General features: G+C 32.0%; 1 protein-coding gene across 2 annotated transcripts in view; it reads right to left on the bottom strand.

The window, feature by feature from the left end:
• Positions 1–1423: 1423 nt before the first annotated feature.
• Positions 1424–16748, bottom strand: part of LOC108913661 (neuralized-like protein 4) — a 67412-nt gene continuing 52087 nt past the window's right edge. For both annotated transcript variants that reach the window (XM_018719246.2, XM_018719247.1), the window contains 6 exons: positions 5880–6526; positions 5635–5820; positions 5334–5580; positions 1977–2069; positions 1797–1922; positions 1424–1741 (listed from right to left, as the gene is read on the bottom strand). In XM_018719246.2, the coding sequence (XP_018574762.1) occupies positions 1494–1741; positions 1797–1922; positions 1977–2069; positions 5334–5580; positions 5635–5820; positions 5880–6526 (1547 nt within the window). In that variant the 3' untranslated portion in view covers positions 1424–1493. The remainder of the gene's footprint in view (positions 1742–1796; positions 1923–1976; positions 2070–5333; positions 5581–5634; positions 5821–5879; positions 6527–16748) is intronic.

The following is a 16748-nucleotide window of genomic DNA, read 5'->3' as shown; positions in this document are numbered from 1 at the left end:
TAGTTAGACTAGTGTCGTATCATAGCATAAAAATGATTCTGACTACATAAAAAATATTTCTTACATGTTTTCAGGTGCGCCAAATGTTTAGAGAAGTAGAAAGATTGATAAAGCTTTTAATAACCTGTCCTGCATCATCTTGTGAAGCTGAAAGAAGTTTCAGCGCGCTGCGCAGATTGAAAACTTATCTCCGCAGTACTATGCTGCAAAGTCGATTAAATAGCTTAACTGAATATCGTCTCTTTATGTGTAGAATTTATTGGGTCCGGGTCCAATGATTATCGGAAAACAATATTTGGGAAATTTTCCAAGTGATATAAACATAACTTTAAGGTCATTTTGTGATTGTAGGTTATATTAAATAGTATATTTAAATTGATATAATAGTTGCATATTAGAATTATCAGTAAGTTTGTAAGAATAAATATTATTATTTATTGAAAAAATGATTAATTTCATTTTNAGACTTTTGCTTACATCATTCGAAAGAGCGGAAAAATAAGTTGATTTAAAAAAAAAGCAACCCGGTACCTGCTTTCTAAGAGCCACAATCCATTTGTTAAGCAAGAATTTTGAGAAGACCAGCGCAGCATGAGCACTATGATGTCACAGCGCTCCCCTCTCCTGGCTACCGCTCAACCGCGTGGGCCCCCGCGCGTGTCGTTCCGTCTTTTAACGAACGATTACATGATCATTTCTTGGTTGAATGCATTAAAAAAATTCAGCATATAAAAGAAGTCTTCTACTTTACAAGTTTATAACAAAATATTAAATAGAACAGCCAGAATACCGTTTTTAAAAAAAAAATTTAGATAATAAAATTTGTTTGAAAAACTGTAGTTTCTATTGTAAAACAAAAAGAAATTGCAATTATTATAATGCAGTTAGCTCCAAAATTTCATAAGAGTAATGCTTTCTCAAAAATATGTTGTTTTAACAAGGTTAAAAAAGCTATAGTGGTTGAAGTTACACTGTAAGAAAGGAGTTTATGCCCATCTATGACAAATTGAAATGTTTTGTAATAATAAACGTAATTTTTATTTTTTTTTTTATTATTTAAAGGTCTACATAAACATCTCAGAAATGGTACATATTTGGAACAAGATTTAATGTTTGTGCACTTCTTGATGGTACACCCAGTATATTTTATTACTGTTCTATTCCTATCCCTAGGCACTGACTGCATGAGTTCTCATAAAACTGTATCTAATAAGAGCATTAGGATTAACCGCCTTGTTCTATATACCAAAAAAAAAAAACAAAAGTGTTTTAGTGACAAAAAGATCAATAAAAGAGATACCTACCAATATTAAAATAATCACAATTGCTTTTAATATAAAAGAAAATTGCACTTGAAAAGGTAAAAGAAAATTATTTCTTACCACACAATAAATTGTTAAATTAAAAAATATAAATAAAAATATAACTATACATAGTGACTTATATACTGAGAAAACTTGGGATCATTACATTTAGTTTAATATTTCAATTAATTATGAAATTTTAAGTAATAAAGAATTCAAAGCAAGGGCTCCAGATTCTTTGGTACTCCATTCAACAAATTCAGTCTCCCTGGATACAGAATACGCACCAGGTTTTACAAATATTTGAAAAGCTGCAAAAACTTCCTTATGATTTTCTAATTTGAATCCTTTCTGAGTACCAGACTGCAATGTTGGATAGAAAATTACCTGTACATCATCCCCTTTTTGTCCTGTGAAATTGCACCATTCTGATTGACCTTGTAATAAAAAATTTAAAATTATATTCTAAGAAAATTTACAAGATATACACACCTTTAGTTAAAAGCTGTCCCCTATCTAATATGCATCTAATGGCACCCAGTTTTGTAAAATAGAATGCAGTTTGCCACTTATCTGTTGAAATGTTGGCTACATTTTTTAAAGGAAATTTGACCCATCCTAAAAAATGTTAAATTATAAACTATGTATTGCGTTAAGTGATAAAATATTTACCTAATAAATAATTGTCTTTTTCTGTTTCAGAGCATTTTACTTTGTAGCAATTTTGGCAAAAACAGATATGTTCATCCGCGATAAAATAGTTGTCTGAAAAAAAAGTTACTTATGTAACAAGAAGTGTGTAAAATAATATGAATGAATTAAAAAATAAACAATTTATTTTTTGCACTGGTGTAAGTATCTTATTTTATGCATTGGTGTCTAAAATGAACTAAGACAGTATCATCGACTATTTTCTTGCTTTATTTTTGATATACATAATTGACTTTAGTTTTAAGGTATTCCAAATTAAAAATCTATTACAACATATACACTGCCTTCATAAATGACAGTAGCGGCTCGTGGGTTTGACTACAGGAAGGGCGCATTTTAAAGAGAGGCAGTATATGTGTGGACTTGTGGTAGTTCCCGGTCTAGCGTCTCAGGTGAAAAATTTTCAGGTATTTCAAGGTCATTGAGTTTTGTAAGTACCCCAAAATGTATAAGAACAAAGAATCACCACACTTAAGTGAAACGGGTTACTGCCACATGCAGTCCAAAACAAAGCATGTGAGCCTATCGTTATCCATCCCCTCCCCATGCCAATTTGTCGCATCATATGTAGAAATATGCTTGCATGATAGACTCAGATTTCAGCGTCCACAATGGAGTGGGGATTGCACGGTCAAAGATAACTCTTTGGTATGATCATAGATGGCATTAAGCTGAGCCACGTTCACGGGGTTGGTGCACTTTATGCAACCAATCTAACATCCAAGGCATAGTGATTTGCATGCTATTTAGATTTTTTTATTGATTTAAGGAAATAAATTATTTTAAGTTTACAGTTTGAAAATATTTGGAGGGGCGGAGTCCCAGAGTCCTCCTTCATGAGCCGCCACTGATAAATGATTACAAACCACATGACCAGTAACTTTATTTCCTTCATGTTGACAATTAAATTCCGGTAAAATTAAAAATTATTAAAACAGTAAGATAAGATTACATTAAAACACAACATTATGTTTCACCGACTGTGATTGGTGTAATTTTTCAATTCAATAAATCAACCAATCAGCGATCGCATTATCTTGAGCGTAGGCGTAACAGTTTGTCATTGTTCATTGTAAACAAATCATTAACATTGGTAATAGCCAAGATTTAGGGAATTTTCATTACCAGTACCAGTCGTGCAATGTTGGGTTTCCTAACCTCACGTGGCTTGTAAACATTTATAAAAGCTCTGCACAATATTGATGAGTTTTTGCAGTATGATATCGGTGCAATATTTTAGAAGCACCATTCACATATTGCATTGAAGCAGATCAGTAAAAAAGCAGATATTTCATGTTAAGCAGTGATAATTTTTTACTTTATTATGGAAAGTAAAGTAAAGTAAAAAAAAAATTGGCATGCAAAAATCATGTTCCTGATGTTATTTAATTTGTTTTTTTTTATTGAATATTTTTGGTTTTATTGTAACGTCTGTTTAATTTTTTATACAATGTTTCTTAAAATCTGTTTTTTTGCAAAAAATGTTTTAATTTGTTGTTTGCCTATTGGAATGTTTATATAATTTTTAGTTTAAACAGTATTAAAAATATTTTTTCAGAGCTGCAGCATATTTACTGGTGCCAAAAACTGTTTTTTTTTTAAACATTTCATTATAGGTAAATCATAAGTCTTTTCTTTAAATTCACATTAAAGGTTTTCATATTTACCCATAAATTAAGCAATTAAATCATCATTTTTCACTAACAAAGTTTCTGAATATTTACTCTGCGTCTTTAAACACTAATCACCAGAAAACTTTTGAAAAACACCTTTTAATGACACTAAAGATCGCAAATAATAACAGTGTTTGCCCTCAGTGGCATATTGGATCACGTGGTTTAGAATGCCTAATTAAATAGTTATATAACCTCAGGGTTAATTCAGAAAATTTTTTTTCAATTATGCATTTTTTTAAAATTTAGTATACGATCATGTACTAGCATCAAAGCTCTAAAGGGCTTATGGTCCTTATTGATTTTTTTTCAGTTTTTCAAAAAATGAAACTAATTAATATAAGGTGCGTTTTGTTGGATCAATCCCGGATTTTTTGGATTCTTTAGAATTACATTAGACAGATGCCGAATATCAACGGGCCAATGCTACACCAGCTACCTAAGTAACCTCACAAATTTGATCTCCCCACCACTTAATTCTAATAATTCTGTCTCAAACCACAGAAGCAAAAGTTGCAACCGCATTCAGAATATCCTTGCAATAAAACGCCCATTCTGCATAATTCAATTCCGGAATCAATCCAACAAAACGCACCTACATGCAAAAATCTTACAAAAGGCCCTATTTTAATTAATTAATTTAATTTAATGTTTCTAGGCTCTCTTAAAAACAGTTTTTCAAAAAATTAAACCAATTAATATGTGCAAAAATCTTACAAAAGGCCCTATTTTCCAAATCTATAAAATTAATAATTTCACAGAAAAAATAAATTTAATGGTTCGAGGCTCTCTTAAAATCAGTTACAATTTACTGAAATCTCCATATATCTTTTTTTTTATTCAGAATAAACCAGCTCTGAGATCTGAATAAAAACCGGCCGTCACTAAAAGGTAATAAAATATTCTTCTTTCTATAAGTCACTATAACTATAATTTTACACAGGATATCTTTCACAATTTATAAAAAATATATAATCAACCAGTTTATATTTACATTACATTATAATTTACCCAATGACACAAAACTATGCCAAATTATCTCTAATTACATTATTGAATTACAAAAACTGTGAAATTTAAAAGAATAATTTCTCTGGATTTGTATGAAAAACATTCTTACAAAATACTGTCGTGAAATATTATAAGAATTTTTTTTTCGAAACAGTTACTGTTATCGACTTGGAACAAATGAACCTTTTTGTAAGTTCTTTAATGACCTTTAAAATTCAGTTGTTTAATTTTTATTAAAACCACAAACAAAAAAGTTACCTATACTCAGTTTTGTAGGAACTATTTACAGCTTTTATAACTTCAGAATATTGGTTTTTATATCACATATATATTCTGTTGATAACAATAAATGTGTACTTAAATTAAACCTAAAAAAATGGAGAAATATAAAAAATATATCTTTGAGGTTGTCATGCCATCAAGATTGAGTTTTAAAAAAGGAGTCATGGAAACAGCGCCATAATTTTTATGAGTAGAATCATCCCTTCATTTTTTTTACTCATAGTTTTTGTAAATGAAAAAGTTGGATTTTACATATCTATATTATACAAAATGTGCATAAAATTTATATTTTAAATGTAGTAGCAAAAACAATCAAGTAATGACAAATTTAGATCAATAACTCTTTAAATACCTGGCAACAATAGCTTCTTTTTGAAATTATCACATTCATCCTTGTAAGAGCAACATTTCATTGGGCTATTATTATCAGAAGTTCTTACACAAGTGGAATTTGTCATACTTGTGCTAGCAGATGGAATGGGTAAAGATAATTTTGTCTCAGACCTTTCCTTCTCACATGATTCTAAATCGGCCTTCTCACAATCTGTACTGGTCGTTGGTGTACTTTCGTCTCTGTTAGCCTCATTCAAAATTCTTACCTAAAAATCTGCACATATATGAACATTTCATTAATAAATATCAAATTATTAAACCTGTTGACATTGTCCATAGAGATCAAACACAGCATATATTTGTTGACCAGATGGAATACTCCAATGCAAGACTTCCTCTCCTTCACTGTTTATTAATAATTTCAAACACTGTGTGTCTGTTAAAGCTAACCCCACAGTATCTCCCACTGCCAGTGAACAGAGCCGTTGGCCATAATTGGAACGTGACTAAAAAGATAATGTATTTAATACTCATAAAATATTTGCATACTAAAATTAATGGCTACCTTCACTCCATTGATAGATATCCAATCTTCAGCTACAATACAACTAGGAGCTTTCATCGAAAGCGCATTAACAGGCAAATTTAATCTATCGAGAGGCCCAACAGTCAACCCAACTATTAAAGAAGATTGCCAATGTGTTTCCAATTGTTCTATTACAACTTGAACCACTGAATTACAATCAAGGGATTGTTGGATCAGAACTATGCCTTGATTGTAGGAGGCCACTCTATGTGCAACTGTTTTATTACTGATAAGCTCAATATTTCGCCCGTGATTATCATGAAACTCATACGTAACAGAGCAGTCTTTTACTTCATTTATTCCATCTTTACAGTCAACCAATTCTGGTGCTTGCTCTTGGTCCAGCACTAGCTCTAAGCTGTCTTGCAGTCTTATGCTGTTTAAAGGTGATAAAGGAGCTTTATGACTTGTTACAGCTATTTCGCAACAAGAACCTCTCAAATCAAATATTGCATATACTGAATCTGCTAAAGGTGGGAAATTTATAGACAGTTCTTCCCCGTTGATGAATACCTTTATGTTTCCTTCATGTGTTTTCAGTAGTCCTATCCTATCTTCGCAATTTAACCAGTTCAAACTAGGCGTGAAAAACTGTACTATTTTGTTTTTATGACGTAGTTCATTTCCTTAAAAACATTAACAAATGAAACATTGGAATCCTAATTACTCCTACATAACATATTCAGTATGTCCATTTAGTGAAAAAAGGCAACAAAAATTTGTGATGTGGTCAGTTTTAAAGTGTACCTACACCATTAGTATCTTTTAAACTAGAAAGTTGCACATTTTCATGCCATTTCGGATTATGCAGAGAAATTGGAAATAAGTTGCACCAATCCTGAAATAAGCTGAAAACTTGATAACTTGGCCTTTCTTATTTCTTCCGTATCTTATTTATTATTTAAGTAGGGTAATGAAAATCGATATGTATCAATAAGGCGACATACTCTATCTGTTGGAAGGTTAAAACATCTTTCATAATCAACTTTTCTTCATAACCTACATTTCATTTTCTTATGGATTTTTGCACCATTGGATTAAATTATTAAATTTCAAATTATTATTAAATTATGAAATTCCAAAGTTCAAGGATGTATAATGTTTGAGTGAAAGGAATTTTATTAAGGGACAAAAAAGGTTATTATTTGTTTAATTCAATTGTCATTGTCATGAGAAAACAAATGAAAATTTTTACATTTCTATTTAAAAGTAAATTAACTATCATTTACTGCTGTACGACTGTTTTTATTATTTGTCTCTAATGAGACAATATTTAATAACTGAAAAGACAGATATGTACAATGTTTTCATACAATGTAACAAAAATTCAGTGGCTGCATGTTATGAATAGATAGGTACATTCATAGAGAAGGCAACCAAATAAGAATATTTTCCAATGTTTATAGGTACAGACAGTTACAAGAATATGGTACTTTAAAAATGTGAGAAATTGTGTTGGTAATGGAACCGCAAATGAAAAATAAATGTTTTGGCACAAATTAACATACATCCAATGATACTCGAAGAGACAAGTGGAATTAGAACGTAATTTATCTGTCAGGCGTTCAAAAAATTTTAAGAATACAAGTATCATGGATTCTGGATTCTGGAATTGAGGGGAGGGTAGCAAAGCTACAGCACTTAGGCCCTATTGGGCCCCTTGTACATCCTCCCATTAGAGAGATGAATCCACCTGAGCCGCCAACCAGCCTATTACAGTGAAAAAGGTGGTGACGTTGCTCAGGGGGGTCTCTCTAATATAGGCCATTGAAGGCCAGCGTTCTCCCAACATGGACTCTCTTGTTGACGAGACGGCAGTTCATTCACATAGTAAATGCAACACCGTCTCGTCTTCCTGTTCACAGCCCCTACAAAGAGGTGTTTCACACTTCCCCATATTGTAAAGGTGTTTCCTTAGCCAACAGTGTCCAGTTTGAATACCTGTCACCAGGCGAAGATTTGACCTAGACATAGCCAGGTATTTTTTGGCTGTGTCTTTGCTAGGATACGCTAAGAACTCCTTAGCAAAGTGACAGCTGATTGTTTCATCCCACCGTTTCATAAATTCTTTGTGGGTGTCTTCCTTGATAATTCCAACAAGTGCCGACAACGGAAGCACACTGGAGGGGCCGGGTCCAAAAATGTTGAGGCCCGATGCGCTCCTGGCTAGCTTGTCAGCTTCTTTATTGCCATAGCACTGTTCGTGTCCCTTTACCCAGCATACAGATATGCTGTTAGCGGCCGAGGCCACAACTAGTGCTTCATGGCATTCCCATACTGTCCTAGTCATTATCTTATGATTACGCAAGGTCAGTAGTGCTTGTCTACTATCCGTGTAGATTCTAATGGTTTTGCCCGTAGTATGCCTGCGGGTAATTTCCTTCGTGGCTATGGTTATGCCTGCTAACTCCGTTTGCACAACGGTAGCATGCCTATCCATTGCCCACTGATATCGGATGTGCAAGGATCTAGAGTATATTCCACATCCTGCACCCTTCTTCCTTTTTGATCCGTCTGCGAAGATGCTAATTACATCTCCACGGGCGGTCTCCTCCTGTCTCTTAATGAGTACGGTGTAGGGTTTGTCAAATGCAAACCGGGGAGAAATACTGTCAGTGTCTGCCTGCAGGAGGAGCGTCTTCCTGATGACCTCATTCCACAGGCGACTTCTGACTTCTCCACATCCTACAACCGGTGTTAAGCCAACGTTCTCGAGGCGAAGCATAGTTGTCAAAGCCATTTCTCTTAGATAAATATCTAGAGGTGGCAGACACAGCATTACCTCCATTGCTATGGTAGGTGTTGTACGCATAGCTCCAGTTATGCTCAGACAGGCAACCCTTTGTACTTGGCTGAGCTTTTGTTTAGCTGTCATGTTACAAGTATCATGATTTTAAATTTAAACCATTGCAAACATTGCATCCTGAAGACAGCCAACGAAGTGTGAATGGTTTCGTAACGAATTGAATATGGGAAATAAGGCCACAAATTCAGTGCGACCTTTTCCAAGACCATTTACTATGTTCTTACTTTATTCCACAACAGTTAACTGGTGATCCATATTTTAACTTTCTACGAAATGATTTTAAAGAAATTTTAAACAAGTTGGCTTTTGGCCATCAAGGTCGCCTTGTTTAAATTCCTCGGATTTTTTCTCTGGGGATTTGCAAAGAATATGACTTATGATAGACAGGTGCAGTGTATCCAACAATTGCAAGATAAAATAACAAATTCAATTCCATCGGAAACAATTAAAAAAAATCAGTAAGAAAGATGACTCGAAGAATTTATGTAATTTATATTTGTTTCTTGCTATCAATTATTAATTTATTGACTATTTTTCAAATAAAACATAAAAATGTCTTGCTTTTCACTTATTAAATATTATGCCATTACAAATAAATAATAAAAACACTTATACACTTATTTACACTAGTAAACAATAGTTTGTTTACTTTTACAACAGAAATGTCAAAATTTTTCGTAGCTACTGCGATAACACTGAATAAATCATAGAATTGAAATTTTATTTTTTTTGGCTTTTAATATAATCTCTTCAACCAAGCATGGAACTCGAAATTTAATGCTACTTCTAATGGTGTAAAAATCCCATATGGTGTCCATAAGAAAATGAAAAGTTGGTTATAAAACATAAGAATCTAGGAGGCCTGGAAGATATTTTAACCTTCCAATAGACAGAGTATATCGCCTTATGTGTATATACCAATTTTCATTACTCTACTTATAATAATAAATAAGATATGGAACAAATAAGAAAAGTCAAGTTTTCAGTTTTTCTCAACTTATTTTAGAAACGGTGAAACTTGTCTCCAATTTCTCTTCATAATCCAAAATGGCATAGAAATATGCAACTTTTTCGTAATTTAATCAATCCTGTATATCTTCTAGTTCAGGAGATACTAATGGTGTACACCTAAAAAATGACCACCCTATATCTACGATTATCGCAAAAAAGTGGGTCACATAAATGGTAAATTTCTGGTTGCAATTAAAACCTTCTATGTTACCATTGGCGGCTCACCAGGTGACGCAAATGACGCACCGTTTCACCTAAAATTTCCGTTTGGTAGTGCAATTTAAAATTATTTTGATTTTATATAAATTTTATAATTTAGGTATAATTCTATTTTGAAAATGTATTGTGTTTGTTTGTTTTATACGCAGAAATAAACAGAATAGTTGCGCAGTGATCGCCTTCTAAAAAAACATTGCCTTCGTTGAGCATGAACATCAACCTAATACTATACAATGTATAGTATAAGCAAGTGACGCGGATCGAAATCAGTATATATTCCTCTTTTCTTCGTAGGATTGTTTATGGCGGTTGTCACGTCAACTAGGCGGCCAACACATGAGAAAACTACGGCATGGGGGAATGACTGAGATCCAAATTGAAGCAGCATTGTAATCGCCCATCGCCTGCCATTAAACAGTTTATACGATACGTTGTCGTCCAGTGCACGATTATAACGGTTCTTTGTTAATATTTGTTTTGCATCAATAATTGTAGAAATGTTTCCTATGCATGATCGAGTATGTATTTTATTGGAAAAGCCATTTTCCAGGTGGAAAATATAGGACAAATGGGATTTTTTAAATTGCGAGAGACCTGTGTCTCCTCTCAATGTGGAAAAAAGGGGGAAGTCAAAAGACAAAGTGTACATTCGGAAGTTTCGGAATGAATGGTATTCGGAGTATAAGTGTTTGTGTGGAAGTGTTTATTTAAAAAAACTTTTCTGTATACAGTGTTTAATTGTGGGTGTAAAGTCGGGCCTGTGGAATAAGAAGGGATCTAACAATTTTGGGAACGTCACGCGATGCTGTTGTAACCACAAAGCTTCTTTGGAACATATAAGGTGTGCGTTAATGTTCACAGAAGTCCACGAGCAGAACTAATATTTCTATTTTTTATAAAATCTAAATGAAAATCCTTCTCGCGAACGTCAGTTTTACGGTAATATTGCAAATGCAACTAAAAATTTTCAGATTATTTAAAGCCATTTGACATTGAAAACAATAACATGACAAGTCCATAAAAATTTTCCCTAGAGGGCCCCCCTATAGACGGAGAGATTGGTGTCAAAATCCCCTGTGATCGGACTAATGGCCGACTTTGTTTTTAATGTGTTAGTCATATGTTGAATAATAGGGTCTCAGAGTTTGCTGACACACCTTGTGGGGCAGACGTTGGGGGTGCGGGGGTAAATACGAAAATCGACCCGTGATCAGATTAATGTCAGCAATTCATAAAATATATTCAAGGCCTTTGGGAGAATACGAAAATGAAAGTAACTGACAGCCTAGTTGGGGTAGGGGCGTTTAAAACTGGATAAAATGTACCACTTACCGAGTGCACAAACTGCATACGGGAAATGCGTATATCTCGATTGCTCCTTCCTTATTGTTGTTGTTGTTGTCGTTATTATTATTATTATTATTATTATTATTATTATTAAATAAAATTCAATTTTTTATTTTATTTCTGTGATTTTTTAATAATTTTTAATATTTTAATATTTTGCGAAATAATTGAGTAAATAAAAAGTCAACCTCGTAAATAAAAAGAAAATGATTTCAAATAAAGGTAATGAGAAAAATTTATGTTTACAAAAAATTACAAATAGTACGAAGTTTTAAAAAGCGCTGTCACTCTAATTTTCATCAGTTTCTCTATATTATCTTTACTTTCACCGCCAGTATCACACTCGTCACTCTCTTCGCTTTCACTTTCAACAATTACATCCATCTCATCGTCAGATTCATTGCCTACTATCATATCTTCAACTGTACATGGCATTTGAGCTTCCAACTCAACTCAATGACATTAAGTTCGGTTGATATTTTCTTAGGAGCATTCAGCCGTATATGAGTAACACTCTTAAAAGTTGTTGATGATACAATTCTGGCTGAGGTGGTAAATTTGATGCATCGAAATTTTTCAATTTTTTTTTCAAAAAAGGTTCTTTAACATTGAGCATTTTGTAAATTAAATTAAATTAAATAAACTAAAACGAACATCGTTAACTTTTGTGAAGCGTTTGTGAATAGTTTTCGTGATACCTACGCCATACAAATCACATACAAACGTTTCGAGATCTTCAAAAACTGTTTCACAGTCGATATTCCAAGATCATAAAAAGGTTTTTGATACTGCTGCACAAACTTACACAAAATATTAAAAGGCCATATTTTTCCTTTTCGAAAAAAACTGGGATTATAGTCGCAACCCGTTAAAGCATGAAAATCAGCTAGGGCTGTACACAAAGAACTTCCAAGGTTTTCATATATTTTGTTTATATTAATATAACGTTTGTTTGCTGCAGTTCCAGATTCTATCCAAATTTGTAAAAGCAAAACCAATGATAGGAAACTTTCCAAGTCGAAATCGGTGAAGGAGAAATCGAAATAGATTGCATTTCCCGCACGCAGCTTGCGTGCTCTGTACATGGTACATTTTACCCCGTTTTAAACGCCCCTGCACCAACTAGGCTCTCAACAACTTTTATTTTCATACTCCCACAAAGGTCTAGAATATATTTTATCAGTTACTGACATTAATCTGATTACAGGGCGATATTTCGTATTTACCCCCGCACCCCCAACCCCTGCCCCACAAGGGGTGTCCAGCAAACTCCGAAACCCCATTATACAACATACGACCAACACATTATAAACAAAATTGGCCATTAGTCGGATCATGAGGGATTTTGACACCAATCTCTTAGACTACTATGGAGATACAGGCCCCTAAAGGACACCCCTGAAAATCAATTTTTAGTAATAACTTTTAAAATACTTTGTGTAATTTAATATAAAGATAAGACTCCTTAAAAATTGAGCCATAAAAACAATTTGGATTATTTGGTTTGCCAGGGACAGACTATACTCCAGGGTCGAAATTATAGAGTGACTCATCGCTAGCTTTTGGACTAGTAAGGGGGATGAAGCGTGCCGGGAACGAAAATCCATTGGCGTGTCTGCGTAAAAGGCAACAAGATATGGAAAATAATGAAAAAAGATAATAAAACATAACATCTAATATTTTTGACAGTTTGCTACAACCGGCACTTTGATCCATTTTAATTATTAAGTTTTAAAACGTCTCAGTTGTGTTTTTTCAATTTATAAATTAGCCACGGAATTAGACCCCTCGCCTACGCTTATGCTATGGTGTTTCTAAGGATGGGTAAATCAAGTCCGTTTACACCCACTAAAAAAGCATTTCCCTATTCCCTACCAAGTGCAAAAGGCAGAGATAGAATATAGATCGACTTTCAGTGTAACTCAGTCTATAGACGATTATAGATCCTATCGATGGGCGTAGAGAGTTGCACATCATTTAATACAAGACAAATAATATTGAACCGTTTTTAAAATCATTTTATATTTTATACGCCAGTGTTTTTATATCATGTCTGAGTCACTCTGTATAATTTCAACCGCGAGGTATAGCTGTAGCACAATTATGTCAATTTTTTTATACCCTTCACGATAAAGGTACAAAAATAATATTTTATATAGCTTGAACCTTAAACTAAAAAAGGCACTCTTGGTTGATATCGATAAAATGAACTGTTAGGTATAGAGAAAAAACTATTTTTGTTTAATATGATTTTTATTACATACGTAAAGAGAAATAAACCGATGAAATTTGCATTCTTTCTGTGCCTGTCTAAATAAATACGGCTTTTATTTACATTTGTTTTTTCCTAAAAATAATTAAATTACACAAAGTATTTTAAATGTTATTTAAAAAAATCGACTTCAGGAGTGTCCTTTATAGAAGGAGGATCCTCTCGGGAAAATTTTTATAGATACATGTCATGTTGTTTTAACGTCCCCTGTATAAATTCGAGAGATTGCCCACACATTGTGGAACACCCTGTATATTTATTTGATTATATGTTTGGTAACAAACACATTGATATTTTATTGTTTTATTACAATTATTAAATATTCCTTCATTTCCTTCCATTCTATTTGATTCAAAAATTAAAATTGGAATAAATTTAACTCGACAATTAGATGTTCTGATTCAATTTAGTTCGATTTGAATTGATCAGCCATTCGATATTTCAATTTTATTTTTTCGATGGATCGATTCAAAAATACAAATCAATTAGAATCGATATATCAATTTATTACACAGGATTAATCAAATCAAATCGATTCGTCTCAAATAAAATATTATACAATTCGATTAATAGATACAAATGGGTTTTCCTATTCCTATTTCAAACTACTATTTTAAAATGGTGCTGGAAAATAATAATTTAAAAATATTTTCAAATTGTTTTTTTCTCACACCATCTATATTTTTAATTTGTTTAGATTTTTTGATTATCTTTATTTTGATACCAAGAAGTTTACCTTTATCATAACTTCATATTGTAATAACTTGAGGAAATAAATGTTTACATACTTACTTATCATCAGCCAAAGAGAAAATAGGTATTTTTTGTAGTAGAATAAAGCCTATGCTAAACATACCGAAAAATAGTCAACTTTGATTAAGAACGGAAATTGAAGTCCCGTTTCATCTAACAAAGTACTACAATATTCATATAGATGTCGCTACAGGAAATACGTTTATAGTAAAAATAGTACGATTATTTCATTCATTCAAATTCCGGCAAAACACACCTAAAAAAAACGAGAAAATGCCAGGTGCACGCACACGTGCACGATAATGAGTTGTCCGGCCTATACGTCCATCCCACTCTCTTGCTATCTCATAATTGCATATGAAAAGAGAAGGGTAATAAAATAATAAAAACTCCAATTTGCGGCCGCCGGTTTTTTGTTCTGAAAATATTTCTATTTTCTATCTTCTACATATTATTATGTACATATTTACAAAAAAGGAGGATGGCAAGTGGTTGTACAAATTTATAATATTTGCAGCCAACTAAAAGTTTTATTTCATATTATTTTCTACATTTTAGTACTTATATGGATTCGGACCAGAGTAGGTGCGAATGTAATTATTTCTTGTATGGATCTTTGAGCTGTTATCTTTTATTGTTGCGTTGTGGCTGCGAAATATTTTATTTGTGGAGTTTACTATTTTTTATATGAAGGAAAAAACATTAACAGAGTAAGTATTACAATTTGCTAGGCATAGTTGTACTTAGTACTAAATTCAAGTAAATAATAGATATTTAAAATAAATATGTAGGTATATTGTATTTGATTATTTGAAAATAAAAATTACATATGCGACAATGGACTTTCCGCTTACTTAGCCGTAATATAAATATGACATATTGTCGTTGCAATGCACATACAGGCTGTTCCAATAGTGTGACAAAGTTTATAATTATTTTCAGTTATAGTTGTATAGGGCAAAATCTTCAGGCCAAAAACAAGATTTTCTGAACGTTTAATTCGGTCTGAAAATAATGAATAATGGAAATAATAATAAAATGTGAATCCGAGCAAGTAACTTTTTTCGTATCACTACTACAGGCAGTTATACTAAACTTTATCGCACTATTGTGGCACCCTATATATGACTAGATATATCATTATGGTAAATCAAAAGCATAATAGGTAAAAATGTATAATTATCTATGTTTATAACAAATATTATCTGGTAAAATTCTTTTCTTACTTTCAGATACAGAGACAGTTAAATATAACCGGAAGAAGTCTATATGTTATTTCGTAATATACCTATAGTGGTGAAAACAACCCGCTCTATGTAGAACAAATTAAGAAAGATGAAGAATTATGGAAAAAATCAATGGCAACAAATTTGGAACAATTTTATAAAAATTGTATACTACCAGAAATAATATACAAAAATATTCCACAGGGAAAAAGATGTATGGATCCAGAATATATTATAGAAGCTCAAATTAATAAAAAGAAATAATTTTATTTTATGATTTTTTAAATTTTTTCCTGTTCTACTGTACCTATTCTATTTATTTCTTTATTACTTTCATTTATTTACATATTTATTAAACTACACTGTTCCACAGAATTTCTGTTTATATTGGAGGTATTAAAGTACCTACAACTATTTTTTCAAGTGAAGTGAACTGAATACCTATTTCTCATAAAAAAAATTTAGACTCAAATCGTCCTTTTGTACATAATTCTTTACACATTTTTTGGACAAAATAAGTATATCGTACATATTTTTTATATTTTCTCATTATTATGTATATTCACAATTAAAATTCTATTTATATTAATATGCGAATTTTTTTTATCAAGAATTACTTAATATTAATTATTAAAAATATAATATTTTCCATTTCTGTTTATACCAAAGTAAGCCGCTTTATTCACAAATCGTAATTATAACATAACTTTCCGTTATGAACAACTTTTCTTATTAACATTTTTTTATATTATCAAAAACAAAAGCAGTTTATTCTTCAACGTTATTAATTTTGTTAAATTTCTGATCACCCTGTATATATATAAATTACAGTTTTTCATGACAACCATATTCAATTAAAAAGCAAAATATTTTTTGTCACGAATTACTTTTTCTAGTAGAATTGAAAATAAAAATGTTTTCCCTCTTATCCACTAACCGTAGATAGTAATACATATAGGTATATTAATTATAAATTATGGTTTTAAATAAACTAAAAATTGTTTATATTCCATATTTTCTAAAATTATATAATAGTATGGACTTGCACTGTTACTCATATACTTTTATACAATAATATATCTAAAATGATCATGACAATCTTTAAATATTTACGTATCAATTAACAGAAACCATGACTACCAATTCAGAATCAGGTTATACCAAATTAACCACAATACAACAGCTGTTCGTTAAAAATAACCCGAGTCCATTCA

Source organism: Anoplophora glabripennis, unplaced genomic scaffold, assembly GCF_000390285.2.
Source record: "Anoplophora glabripennis isolate ALB-LARVAE unplaced genomic scaffold, Agla_2.0 scaffold1106, whole genome shotgun sequence".
NCBI classification, from domain to species: Eukaryota; Metazoa; Arthropoda; class Insecta; order Coleoptera; family Cerambycidae; genus Anoplophora; species Anoplophora glabripennis.
Note: the sequence above shows the minus strand (reverse complement) of the source record. Positions and strands in the feature narration are given on the sequence as shown.